Consider the following 14,179-nt stretch of genomic DNA (forward strand, 5'->3'; position numbering starts at 1 on the left):
ACGGCCCCGGGGCTTCCCCCGGCGTGGACGGGGTCCCCGGGTGCGGGCAGACCGGCAGCCGTGCTTCACCCCCCCCAATACACAACTCGGACCCCCGGGCACCGCCCGTGCCCCCCCCCCCAATACACAACACGGACCCCCGGGCACCGCCCGTGCCCCCCCCCCCCCAATACACAACACGGCCCCCCGGGCACCGCCCGTGCCCCCCCCCCCCCCCCCCCCCAATACACAACACGGACCCCCGGGCACCGCCCGTGCCCCCCCTCCCCCCCAATACACAACACGGACCCCCGGGCACTGGCGCGAGCCTCTCAGAGGCGGCGCGCGCCCGCGGTGGGGCGGGGCGTGCGGGCCGAGCAGCGCCCCCTGCCGGCCGCGCCACTCCCCTCCCCTCCCCTGGCGGCCGCGCCCCTCGCCACCGCCCCGCCCGGCGTCTGCTGCGTGGTGACGTCACGGCGGCGTGCCCCTGTGCCTGAGCCGAGGAGACCCCGCAGCGAGCTGCCAACGCCCGGCGGAGATTCTGAGGTGAGCGGCGGCGCCTGGGCGGGCACGGTACCGCCGTGACCCCCCTCCTCCCCCCCCATCCCCTCTTCCCCATCCTCCGGCCCCGCACAGCCGGCCGGTGCGCCCGTCGTGTGGGAGCCGCCCTTCCGGGGCCCGCGATGCCTGTGCGGGGCCTCCCCGGGCAGCCGCCCGCGGGGTGTGGGGGGGCCTTTCCCAACGCCGCGGGGGGGGGGTTGGGGTTGCGGTCTCACGCTGAGCTCCCCCCGGTGCCGGCTGTGGGGGGCTCGGCCTTTGTGGGGTCGGGTCTGCCGGGGGGCGGCGGTGCCAGGCCTTCTCCTCCCCTCCCCCGCTTCCTGGCGCGGCGGGCGGGGGCCGGACCCTCGGCGGTCGGGAGCGGCGGCAGGAAGCGCTCCCGCTCCTGGGTTGGGTGTATCGGCGATCGCGGGGGGCCCGGGCCTCGCTCCCCGCGGGGATTGCCCTGCCCTGGCTGCGGCGGCGGCTTCCTGCTTCTCCGTGCAGCTTGGCTGCGCTCGGGGGCTGTAGGGAAAAGCCCCGAGGCTCAGCTTGCTGCCTGTGGGCTGCAGGTTGGGCTCTTTGGCTTGTTTCAGGCGAGCGGCTCCGGGCACCAGAGTGCTCTCAACCGCAGCGGGGGTGCAGTGCACTGTGAAAGGCTTAGCTTAAGCTGTATGCACTGCAAAAAAGTCAGTTCCTACACGTAAAGGAGTTGGAGGTGCTTTTTCACGTTTGCTTCCGTAGGTGTGCGGTCATTGGCTTACCTGAAGACCGTCTCGTAGCTGTCCTTATACAGTGCTAGCGATGTTGCTGGTTTTGGCTAGGGTAGGAGCCAGTGCTACTTCCAGGGTTGCTGTTGGCATGCATTTCTTTTTCTCCCTTGAAATATCATCAAGATGCATGTACTACAGCGCCATGTCACCTAGCTGCGTCTTAAAGGTTTGTTTTAGTGATCTGGACTTGAGTAGTGTGTTTTCCTATAAACGGGTAGAACTTGCAGCTGGTGGCAACAGGCAGGTAGCTGTGAACTCAGCAACGGGCGTTTTGAAACCTGTGCTTAATGAAGAGTTGCAAAATGGTCAGAATTCCTGTTGCCCTGTCTGTGTGGGTACTGCAACCGGTGGAGCCAGGACAGCTTTGCTACGCTCTTTTGACAAAAGCACGGGGAAGACAAGGCCTTAATGAGGAGGCCATGTTAGATGACAACTGTGTAGTCAGAAGTAGTTCGGTCTGGCCATCTGTGATTGTCTTTGTCTTGTGTTCATCTGTGCTTCTTCTCTCCTAGGAAAGGAGGTGCTAGCTGTCTTTATTCAAAGTGTTAAATCGCAGTGCTCCAAATGTCCTTTTTTTTTTTTGGAAGGATATTTAAAACCTGAATCGAGCTTCTCATATTGCTAATCGGAATAACTCAGTAAAGCACTTAAAGCGTCTCTCTTTCAGTTAGCAAAAAAGGGTCTTATGCAAAACCAACTTTAGATAGAAAGCCTTTGTATTCAGCTAGCTATACATGGAAAATCTGTTGTTCTGCTTTGTAAATTGTTCCTTCTTGTTAGTGTAGGGTTACGGGGAGGGCAGTATAGGCAAATGTGTATTTGAAACAGGTCTTGTGGATGCACGTAAGTCTTGAATCAGCATATTGCTAACTGTAGAAATAATTTTGTGTTTAAACTGTTCACTTGTGTGCTTCACTAACAATGAGGAAAAGGATTTTTAAGTCTTGGCAAGGAATAAAAACTACTGTGATGCGAGATAAAACATGCTTGCAGTTTGGTAACGTGTTCTGGGCAGAAATTTTAATCATTAGATTTGCATACTTTGAACTCGGTTATTCATGGCCTGCAACTGATGCTCTTAGTTTGTTGTATGCACTGCTTTGGGGTTGGTTGTTTGCCTGAAACTGATGGCAAGTTTTGGGAAGTTTATGATGTTTACACTGTTGAATAGAAATGCTCTGGAAGTCCTAGGGTGACTGGAGTGCATGAAATGGAAACTGTAGATCTTCTACTAAAAGAACAATAGTAAACAGAAATGGAGCCCATCTGAAACTCGTAGGGATTTCCTTGATGAGTGTGCAGTGTGCTTTTCTTACTTTGCTGTAAAGCATACGCAAGGCCTATGTGAAGCATACCATGAAGCTGACTGCTAATCCTGATGCAAAAGTTCCTTCTGGTTAAAATCCAGCTGTAGTACTAAAATAAATTTCCAAGTCTTATGAGCATAGACAGCCGGACATCTTAATTAAAATCTTTTCAACAGCTATCTGTTGCCCTACAAGCTTCAAAGTTAATGCAGCGTATGATGTAGCTGGGTTCCAACCCTGCATCTGGCTCCTGAGAACTTGTACAATAAATGAATATGCATCATTGCAGTTGAGGTGTGTGTAATCTGTTTTACGCTTATGTGAGCGCTTACAGCTTTTAAAAGTCATCCATGGGCTTGTGTATCTTTGCTCTCTCTTTCCTCTGCCTGCTTTTTGTGGTCAGCCAAGCTTTCATGCTGTCATTAGGCTCGATCATATGAATTTCAATAATCCGAGCTTCTAGAGTAATAGCCTGTAAGGAGGAATTGGAGGAGGAGGTAGTTATCCTTGCTCTTGATGCTCCGTTCCTGAGGAAAGAACACCACTTTCTTTGTAGAAGATGAAGGTGCTGTCAAATTAAATGGAAATGAAATTGGTTTCTGGTACTCCAGGTAGTAAGAAGCTCTCTTTAACTGCTTAGCATGTTGTAGACTTCTCCCTTGGCTCCTCTCACCCCATTATGCTAAATGCAAGTGAACCCCCCTTATTTTTAGTATTTAATATATGACAAATAAAACAATGTATTGACTAGATAAGCTTTTATGCTGAAGTTCTAAAGAAATTAAGGTATGTTTACACTTCTGCAGCCTATTATAATTTAACTAGGTGGCTTCCTTCAAGCCTTGTTTAAAATAGCTTACACTGTACTAGCCAAGGGTATCCATCAGAAAGGACTGCCCATGGAAATGGTAGGTAAACCCCTTTCACCAGAGCATCTCGTAGGGCTAAAGCCTGGCGCAAAGTTATCCCTCCCTGAGTGTGTATGGCCCTGCATAGGTAGTGGTTAGCTGCCTCTTACAGCCCCGGTGCATCTTTGTGATGGTGTGCATGTAAATGCCTGAGATAAGTGACCAAAATGGCATTAAGGCAAGGTATTCCCAGCTTCTGGTGGTGGATTGTTGTTGGGTGGAAGAACTGGGTTTGTTTATCCAGTCCTGGGTGTGCAGTAAAGTGAAAATAGTGAATATGAGAAGCAGAGTTTCAATGTTGCTTTCATGTAATTGATCTTTGTAATCTTCCCTTTGAGTTTCAGATAGTGACTTCTGTTTTAAAAATTCAAATTACTGTTTGGCCTGTTTTCTCAGCTGTAAAAGAATTGTTCTTTTCTTGATATATTGGCTTTTCTTCTAAACAAATGACATTTTATAAAGAGAAAACAAAGAGTTAGTTTTGCAAAAGCTTTTAAAAAACCTCGTTCTATTTTAAGCTCTTGTGCTGCTAATTCACCCCATTACTTTTGAATGTTATGGCATAATTCTTAGCAGGAGAGTTATCCTATGCACTGTTCTCTTATCTCTTGAAAAAACCAAAACAAAGCCTTTTTTAATATGGCAGTGCAGGAGCTTGCTTTGAGCCTTTCTGTCCGCACTGAGAGCGCCATCATCTGTATCGAGACTTCTTTGCCTGTGATCAGATTGCGTGGTATCAGTGTGTGTTTTCTAAGTGTAGACTAAACTACGTCAGGGTGAAGGTTTTACCAAGCTAATACAGTGTTAGAGCAAACCTTAAACTGTGGAGTGGGAGTAGTCGAGGCCCAGAGACAGACCATACAATGGGAGAGGATTGCTGTCGCTTGTGGTGCCAGACTCCCAGCAATAGCTAAGGCTGCCAGAATTGTCTTGGTTTGTAACAGGCTGTTTTGAATTGCTCAGCTCTTCTCGAGTTGAAAGATGCTGTGCTGTGTTTTTGGCCAATGATGAGTGTTCTGTTTTGGGGGAAAAAAACCAAACCAAAAACAAACCCAAAAATGCTCCTGCAGCTTGGGATGTAAGGAGAGAAAGCATCTGCCACTTCATAAACTGGTGGAGCTGTTTGTGTTGGGCCAGCTGTGGCTGGTAAACAGCTGAATGCAAAAGGGCTTGTTGTGGGAGGGCGATGTACTGGGCTTGGATTTGACAGCGGGTGTGCTCTGGTTGTGGTTCACCTTGGTGTGTTTGAGCAGTTGCTTGAGCTTAGTGACTTTTTTTAGTGCTTGTGAGCTGTTGGTGAGCTAAAGGTTTAGTTCCTCTCAGAAGGATCCTCTTCCATGTCCTGGAGTGGGGGCTGTTACTTCTTCTTGAGTGAGTGTCTTCTGCATTTACCTACCACTGAGAAGCTGCCAGTTGCCCAACAGGCTCTTGGTCTTTCCGCCATGGTCGTGGCGGGTGGCTTGTCCTCTGCTGTGTGAGGGAGGGTGGTTCTAGTTGCTCTGGTTCCTGCCTCTGGTTAGGTGAGCACAGGGCAACCTCTCCTCCTTTGTCCTGGTGTTAGCGAGCTTTTCAGCTACTTCATTAGTTTTAACAGAAACACCAAGGTAGCTCAATGGCTGGGAAAAGTCGCTTTTACAATCTTATTTTTTTTTTAAAAAGCAAAGCTTTATCTCTTTAGTCTTCAGATAGTATGTTGCTACTCAGCCTGAGCTATCCCCCCTGAACACACTGCACCCTTCGGGCTGTGCGCATGGAGCCCCCACAATTGTCCCGTTCCCTGAGCATAACAGGAATGAGGGGTGATCTGTTGCAACTGACGTGCATGCAGGGTGCTTGCCATTATGCAAAAATGTGCCTTAAAATAGAGGAACTTCTGTCAGTGTCTGTTTTACCGCTGTTAAATGTAGTTGGCTGTGGCTATGGGGAGAAATATCGAGGCCAGTGTGTGCCATGTTTTGGTAGTATGTGTGAATAGGAGTAGAGGTACAGATCGTATTTTTTAAATATTAACAGTATGAAACTAAGCTAAAAAAGATGGGGTTTTAATGCGGTACTAAAATACTGAAGAGGATTTTGCTACATGGCAGAGTAAAACAGCTTCCTGTAGAATATGAAAGGGAAGAGCAATAAGGTAAGATTAAAATGCCTTTGACAGCAAAGGGCAATGTAAGCCCACATACTTCCCAGTGTTTAATCTCGGGCAGGTTTTCCCAGTGCTGACGGCTGGTTTTGACAATGTAACCTTAACCAGAGTGATAACGGAAGTTGATGCTTTTGCTTTTTTCTGTTGAGTTTGTGATAAAGTTAAGTTTGGTGGTTGTTTTGAGCGGTGAAGTGGGATAGACAGGCAACTCCAGCGCTAAAGGCAGGTGGGCACTGCAGTCTAACTGGTGTGGCACCAAAGAGCCCACTGAGTCATACTCTGACCAGGCTGCATGGGCAGTGTTCATGTTTTGAGTTTAGGACTAAAATGGGACGACAAGGCTTTCCCCTTCTTTTTTTGAAGTTACAGAACTTGACACATGTTACAGGTGGTAGCTTAGGTTCAGGCTTGTAAAATTCCCCTGCCCAGATGTCTTCACTTCCTATCTTGTATATGTCTCTGCTTCAACAGTTTGTTGTAAGGAGCCTTTAGGAAGATGTGCAAGGTGGCTGTCAATTCTTACATAATTAGACAAAGAAAGTTGCATTAAGTTTAGAAAATACCAGTTGATCTTAGTTGCGTTTTGAGAAGAGATCTCGTCTTCCTTGGTAATTTGCAGTAACTTGTCCAGAAACGGGTGCTTCAAAATGACAGAGACATTGGGATACACAAGCTCTGGGTGGCAGACTTAGAGTGTGCGCCTGGGATCTTGGAGCACCCCTATCTCAAACAGAGGTTCCCATAATGATAGCAAACTTCATGGGTTTCAAGAACAACATCAGCCCGAGAGCTCAATTAGGTCCAGCTACGTTGGTGATCCCGTGTCTCTTCAGACAGCTTGTTTTTGTGGGCCTGCCTGTATGTTTTCCATTCTCGTGTTCATCACCAGGTTGAGAGTGAGTGTGGGCAGGCATGTGAGATGGAGCCTGCCAGTGGGCTCTGCTGCTGTGAAGTCTCTTCAGATTGAGACCCATAGGTTGCAGATCTGGATCTTTGCCCAAATCCTTGTGTTTGGCTTGACACCAGCTTAGTGCAACTGAGCTTTTTTGGCACTTTGTCTCATAATTAGACACCTTCCATATAAACCAAATAGCAACACTTTTTTTGGAGAGAGTTCTCCCTTGTGGAGCACAAATTCTGAGATAGTATTTAAAGAATTGTCTGACTTGTTAGTGGCAGTTAAAAACCCAAACAAACAACCGATGCTTAAAAAGGATATCTTTTTCAAGATCCTGAACTGATATGATACAGGATTGTTTCTTCAGTCTGTCCCTTCTGCTTTTTGCAGGGTTTGCCTTGGACTTCATGATTTGCCTTGTTCTGAGGGAGTCTAACTTCTGTGCTGGTTTGTGGTTTGACAGCCTCTTTAAGCTCTGTTTAAGCAATTAAATACCCAGGCCTTAAGCTCAACTTGGAACCTTTGGGAGCAAATGCATTTCTGTGTATAGCTTGTGTGCCTGCAGCAGTCTGAGCTGTGGGGAAGACAGGCAGGTGATCTGGGCACCAGGTGGTTTAGAGCATAATAGATTCTTTTAAATATCATTTACCTCATTATTAGTGTAGAAGTGGCAGATGTGTTTAGCTCTGGGGTCAGATCTCCATTAAGAAGATGATTCCTAGCAGGCTGAAAGGTGGGCTTTGGGCTGGGAGGTTTAGATAATGTCTGTAAATGGCTGCTGTACACCTGCAGGGGAGAATACTGGCCATGGCAATACTGCTCTTGAAATCAGTTTTGCCTTCTGTGCCAATTAGTCTTTCTGGAGTTCAGCTCTTAATCAGAGAGTGGCTTCTGTTGTTTTGCATCATGGGTTTGCAACACTGTCGGTGTACCAGGAGGTTCAGGGTCTTCTAATTCTGTGGTTGAGAGCTGAACTTGTACAGTCTCTTCATTAGTGGTTTGTGATCTTTGCAGAGAACTGGTGTGTTGTACGTGGTGGTCTTTGCGATGAAGCGTTTGCTGCGCCAGGTTTGTAATACAGGCATGCAATTAGTACCTTCTCCGTATAATGCTGGTAGGTACCTGGTGGGGAAAACCTGATTGCTTGAATCGTAGTAGCTGATTCTCTCTCTTTGGTGCCCCTGGTTTGGGAGACTTGTCAGTTTGAAAAGCAAAAGTGTTAGTTTGTAGTAGGGATAGAGGAGGTGGGAGAGGGCAAGTACCTTGAAATGGTAGGGCAAGGGTGCCTTGAAGTGGCTGTGATTTAATCAAGGAACAAATTATCAAATGCAAACAAATACTTTTAGAAATGTGGGCCTTTTTATAAGCTAGGAAATGAAAGTAAGGTGGAAGGGTGAAAGTGGTTAACAGAGATCAGCATGAGTAAAATCCTGTGAATACTGTTCTTTTCATTGTGGACTCCCGAGTGCTTTGTGCCTGCAGGAGTTAGATGAATAACCTGTTTACTGTACAATTACATTGTTTGGGGCGGGGGGGGAATGGTCTTAGTCTTCAGAAATGGTTCTGTTTTCTTGTAATGTGTAGCTGGCTGTCAAACAGGATCTGGAAGCTGTGATGGGCTGCTTAAGCTTAGGCTCATGAGTTAATGGTGTGTACTAAAGAGCATCGTGAAATGGTGCTTGGTCATCAGCTGGCAGTTGCTTGCAGTATGCTGAGTTTAGCTGGTACCTGCGATGAAATGGCAGCAGTTTGAGTCCTGCCTGAAAGAGGAAGTCGTCGTGCTGCTGAGGCTCGACAGGAAACTAGTGCAGGATGTGTAGACAGATTTGACAGCTGTTTCCTTTGGTTAGGATAATGTACACATTTTTAACCTGAAAACAGACTTTACTAGCTTAAAAATAAAAGGAATCTTAGCAAGCTTGAAGGCTTGTGGTTTCTACTTTATATTGCTCGTACAGCAAGAATGAAGACAAGATCATGCAGATCATTACCTCTTGGTTTAGAACGGAACACTGATTGTGTACAAAGACCCGCAAAACATCACTTAATTCTTCACAGGCAGTACTTCATACAGCTGCTAGAATATATTGCAACTACTCTGCGTTACAAGCAGTTTTAAAAACTAAAGAGCTCCCATAGTAACACCACATTTCATGTGCTTGCCATTAAAATGGGAAAATTAGGCTTGGGGGTTGTGGCCCTTGGTGTCAGGGTGTGTTTGGGACAGCATTTCTTTCAACTTGTGCTTAGTAAATGGGAACCTGCCGTAGGTACCATGGATTTCTTCAGCCTTCTGTCATCTGTCATTGTCTTTTGGTATATGTGCACAGGGCTGTGTGAAGAAAGTGCATAATTCCCCATTTTTGTTTGCCCTAGGAAGGATTACCTATCTATACAACATCCCACTGGAGACTTCAGTTTACTGTTCATTGCAACACCTGCATCTGTTTTACCACTTTTTTGAGATTAATCTTAAATGCAGATCAGCTGTCTTTCATAAAAAGTGTGACTGAGATTTAAAGCAAAATTCTGTAAAATGGGCCTATTCAGTCTGGAATAGGGCCATCTGATGAATTTGACGAAGTAGTTTACAAGGCTTTGTAATCCACAACTTCCAGGATGCTCCAGGATAGTGTTGAGTTCTGTGAAATCCCGCTGGTGTGATCATGTGCTAAACAGGATAAAATCCAAAAAATATTAGAAGTATGATCAGTTAATGTGTATCAATGCACTGAAGTTTTTGATTACAATACAGAGACGTTTGAGAAATTAAATCAATTCACTGTTTGGTTTTTTTTAATGACTTTAGTCTTTAGATCTTGTTGAACAGAACTAAGTCTTATTGACTTGCATGACATTCCCAGTCTATCAGCTCTCCTCTCTGGGCTTGGCCAGATGGCTCACAATTACATGGCTCAAAATCCATGCACTGCACTCAAACTGGGATGACTTCAGCGCTTTCCAGTCTGTTTCAATTCCGTCAGATAGTTAAAACTACTTGGAGTGCCTTTAGTCCTGCTGGGTGTTTTATATGTAGACTTCCTTTTATTAGGCTACTTTGTAGGGGGAACAAACCCAAACCTCTTTAACTTCCTTGTTTCTCCCTCCCTTGGCATTGCACTCCAGGGATGAGTTATTCTCTAGTCGTATCTCATACTGGACTAAGTTACTTTTAAACCACAAGTCAGTGATGTATGTGTCTTTGAAGCTTTTCCTATGGAAAAATGAGCTTGTTTTCAGCTGTGTTCTGTGGACCTCTTAGAAGTGGAAAACATAAAGTAGCTCATCCAGCTAACCTAGAAAGCCTACTAATCCAAGTAAAATAACTTATTCAACAACTCCACTTTCCCACTGGTAAGAAAGGCTTTGGAGGATTACGCCTAAGACTCTAAACCTGTTTAAAACTTAGACTATCTTATTTCAGCATTTAAGGATAAAGCTATATATTCATTTAAAAAAAAAAAAAGGGTGAGGGGATCCCTTTACCTAAAGATGTGCTTGAATGATTTTGGGCCTTTAAAGCTCTAATCCTGAAGTGTCTAATGCAAGGTGGTGGGCAATTAAAGAGCTGTGTGAGAGAAGTGGTAGTTGCTTGGCACATAGAGAACTTCTAGTGGGCCATTTCAATATTTTGATGGTAAATTTTATTAATTTCTTCATTTTAGAAAGAAAAAACCCACCATCTGCCACAGGCTTTTCCAGGTTCCCTGTTGTGCAGTTCAGGTTCTGCTTTACGCTCCAGAGTGAGGCCTTGGGTTATTTGTGTTCTATTTTGTCCCCACTGCCAGAAAACTGAAAGGATTGGGTCACCTGGTAGGAAAAGCTGGTGCCTGGTTTGAGTTTGGAGCCTTTGCCTCACACCCAGTGTAGGGTGGTACACATTTGAATCAGTGATGTGGATCATACCAAGTCTGTGAATTTAAGTGAATTTGAAGCGCAGGGAAGAATAAGCAGTGCTTTTATGGGAAATACTGTTAATTTGAACTGCTGATGTTCTCTACTGTACAAGACTAATTATGTAGATAGTTGCTCGTTCACTGCAAGAGTCGGTACTGACTGTTGCAGGAATGATGCAGTCTGCGTGCAAGGCGTGTGTGTACAGCTTGTGCTTTGTCTTAGCTGGAGCCTTTGACCTGAGCCCTTAGCAGAGTATAGCAGCTTCTCTCCCAGAGCCAGCATGGGGATGTAGCTGTGTCTGAGGAGAGGAAAAAATGGAGGTTTGCAGTATAGCCATGTGATCTGATGTGCTTTCTGATACCATGGTTTCATTTTGTTGCTTGCTTGATGCTCTCTGGAGTAATGAGTTTTAGAGACTAATGTTAAACACATCCTTCTTTTTTTTTTAAAAAAAAAACCAAAGGCATCTGTGAGCTTTTCTTGTATGAGTGCATATACATTTTAAGATTTACAGGATTGGTATGTTGCAATGCATAGGAAGTGCTTCAGAGTTTGGATTTTTCCTCTAGAGTGCTTTCCTGTTTCTGGAAACACTGTCTTGAAGCATATACGTAACCTGCAAATTATGAGTAAACAAGGAAATACAAATATGTGGGGCAAGAAGGTAGAAGAGGAGGTAGAGCAGGAAGGGAGGAATACAGAGTGAAGGAGGTGTCTGCTGGGGAAAGGCAGGGTGGAAAGTGAGATCAGGTTCCTCTGCAGGGGTGGCTGCTGTTAACCTGGGCTTATCCTCTTGTGATAGAACGTGGGGTGAGCAAGGGCAGCTGAGGCAGGGATTTCCTGAGTCTGGGTGGGCAGCATAAGGAATTCCAGTTGAAACTGAAAAAGCATACAAGTAGTGGCTGGGAAATCCAGTGTGGAGAGTTGTTTTCTATTAAATTTATTAATTCTGAAAGGAATTCACAGAGGTTGTTACCTGTGCTGTGCAGCGACACAGCTGAATGGCTGTGTTTGGGCAAATCCCGAAACAAAACGCTGATGATGGTGCCTTATTGCATGGGTGAGGCTGGCAAGCTAGTGAGGCATGCTGGTAATTTAGGCTGGTTTTAGTTTGAGTGTGCTTGAGTTTCTTAGCAAGGCCTGATACTTGTTTTGATCTGTTTTTCTTTTAAAATAAATCTATTTAACAAGTGACTCATCCTTTTCCACCTTTGTTTTGAGCATGGAGCCTTTCTTAATTTGGGATTGAGCTACTCTGCTCCATTGCCTGTTTTTTCTGGTGACTTTTTTTATTCTAAAAATGTGACTTTGTGATCAGTGCCACCAGCGTGGCAAGGCAGAACTGTGTGAGCACCTTAGCAGTTGAGGTGGTGTTGACTGATGTTACTTAGATACAGTTGAGCTGACCTGAACACGGAAAATGCCTTTTGAAATGGAAATGATTGCTTTGTCCTTCTGAGTAAATATGTTTGCTACTGGGCCAAATTTCAGAGCTTTTTGTAGTATTAATGGAGGGCCTGTTGATACAGCTTTGCTGTGCATGCTGCTGATCATCCTGTGTGAAACTGAGGTCTGCTGCATAAATCAGACTTTATTATTTTGATTTTTGAAATACGGCACCAAGTGCAGAACTGGTGATAACACCTGATGCCTATGCCAATCCCTTGTTGTCTCTGTGTTGAAAGAAGATGTATAGATAGCAGTGTTCTGAGTGTGTGACGTACCAGATGCTGGCTGATGTCCTGCTCTGAGAAGGAGTCTTTGCCATTTCCTAAAATCGACTGCTTGTGGATCTTTCCGTGGCTTCTAGGAACGGTGGTGATTAGTATTTCCCTACAACTTCTCTTCTTAGGAACTGTTGAGGATGTTCATTATGAAGGTAGCTGGCTGTGTGCAAATTATTGAGCATCCCTGCAGCATCTGAAGAAAAGCTAGTGGTACAAGGTTGATTTTGAGTCACTAGCAATTACCTTTCCTTGCAAGCGTGGCGATGTGATGTGCAGTATCAAATCATATTGCTAGCTATGGCCAGAACACTCAAAAACCTGGAATTGCATTGTATTTCTTCCAGATCACTCTGAGAAGTGAAATCCCCAGGAAGTGCCCAAATGCATAGTTCAGTAGGGATTGGTTCAGCTCTTTAATGCAGTTACCCAGATATGAGAGCCATGGCAACATCCTTGCTGGGCTAAAGCATTGCCACCATTCTGACAGTAAATCTGCTGCAGTGGATGTCTCTTCTTGTCCTCTCCCCCACACTCTGGCAGAGGGTAACTCAGTTTGCAACTCTTTGCTGCTGTATATAAAAGTATTTCCAATAACATGGAAATGTTGAAAGTCACTGGGAGCTTTTGTCAGTAGGATTGCTGGGGTCAGGATTTCACACCTATATGTGACTGGGCAAAGGCCTGGTACTTTTCTAATTAAAACTAATATATTAATGAAGAGCAGCTGTGTCTGGCACTGGAGGTAGCTAAATAATGTTTGGAGGAGGTATTGATGGCAAGTATTGATTTAATTCATGTGCTAAAGTCTGTGCTGGGGCAATGTTGAAGTAGCTGGGTGCATTGTGACTTTTGTAATGTCTGGAAACCAATGTTATTCCTTGGGAACCTGATGCTCTGCTGAGCTTCAGTGCTGTTAGCCGCTTCAAAGTGGGGATGAAAATATGTGTTAAGTAGCAACGGTAACCAAAAGACAGTAGAACTGTACTTGGGCTTTAAAAAAAAAAAAAAAAGGTGGGGGGAGGAATTAATTGTGTTTACTTCTGTCTGTACCTGCTTATTTTTATCCCATAAACTTGTTTCAAAGCTCATACTGCTGAGCTTTTACTGAAGTGTTCTCCAGAGGGAACATCTCTTGGGAGGCATATATGTTACTTAGCAGCTATCAAGACCCAAGCTTGCACTTTAGCTTTCAGTGCATTTAAGGCTGGATGCTTCCATGCATTAAAAATGGTCTGGAAAAGCCTAAAGACTTTTTTTTGCCCACCTCTAGGTAACTAGGTAAAAATTGCACTGTGTTTACCTAGTCCTTCTGCCCAGTGTAGAAAAGCAACTATAGGCAAACATAGTTTTAGGTGGTGTTTGGCAGTCAAATGCAGTTGGAGGGGTCTAGCTGTAGGGAGGAGGTATTTGCATTTATGAAAATAAGCAGCTTCCCATCCCGTGTGTGTGATGGGGAGAATGGATCTACCAACTCATCTAGGAACGTCTTGTTTTCAGATCCCATACATGCTGTTAGTGGTTTGGGCTCTGGTTGAAGCTCATCGATGATGTACTGCTATCCAGTGACAATGAGAAACATCTAAATATATGTATATCTTTTTTTTTTTCTTCTAGGTTCTCATTGGAGTTGATATTCTAGTAGACTTCAGCTATGCAGACGATCAAGTGTGTAGTTGTGGGTGATGGTGCTGTTGGTAAAACCTGTCTCTTAATTTCTTACACAACAAATAAATTCCCATCGGAATATGTACCAACGGTAAGTGAAAGAATGGTTCCAGTTGTTCTTTGGGTATGGTGGGGCAGTGCAAGTTTCCTTCCTAACTAAGCTTTGTGGCATGTACGCCATAATATTTGTTCTTGTAGCCTGCTTTCCTGTTGGAGACTAATATGTCGTGGAAAAGTAACGATCAGCGTGTTTGGTACAGTGCTGCTACTTATCTCTCGCATTACCTGGTAGTGCTGGGATGCCTTTCCTGTGTCTGGTCAGTTCTGTTTGGTGGCTGCCATTTG

At 45.3% G+C, this 14,179-nt stretch overlaps 1 protein-coding gene across 2 annotated transcripts in view; it reads left to right on the top strand.

The window, feature by feature from the left end:
- The first annotated feature begins 418 nt into the window (after positions 1 to 418).
- Positions 419 to 14,179, top strand: part of CDC42 (cell division cycle 42) — a 28,416-nt gene continuing 14,655 nt past the window's right edge. Inside the window, exons 1-2 of one of the 2 annotated variants that reach the window (XM_075773473.1) lie at positions 419 to 525; positions 13,784 to 13,925. In XM_075773473.1, coding sequence (XP_075629588.1) covers positions 13,821 to 13,925 — 105 coding nt within the window. In that variant the 5' untranslated portion in view covers positions 419 to 525; positions 13,784 to 13,820. The remainder of the gene's footprint in view (positions 526 to 13,783; positions 13,926 to 14,179) is intronic. The other variant, XM_075773474.1, reaches the window with a different exon arrangement.

Source organism: Balearica regulorum, chromosome 21, assembly GCF_011004875.1.
Source record: "Balearica regulorum gibbericeps isolate bBalReg1 chromosome 21, bBalReg1.pri, whole genome shotgun sequence".
NCBI classification, from domain to species: Eukaryota; Metazoa; Chordata; class Aves; order Gruiformes; family Gruidae; genus Balearica; species Balearica regulorum.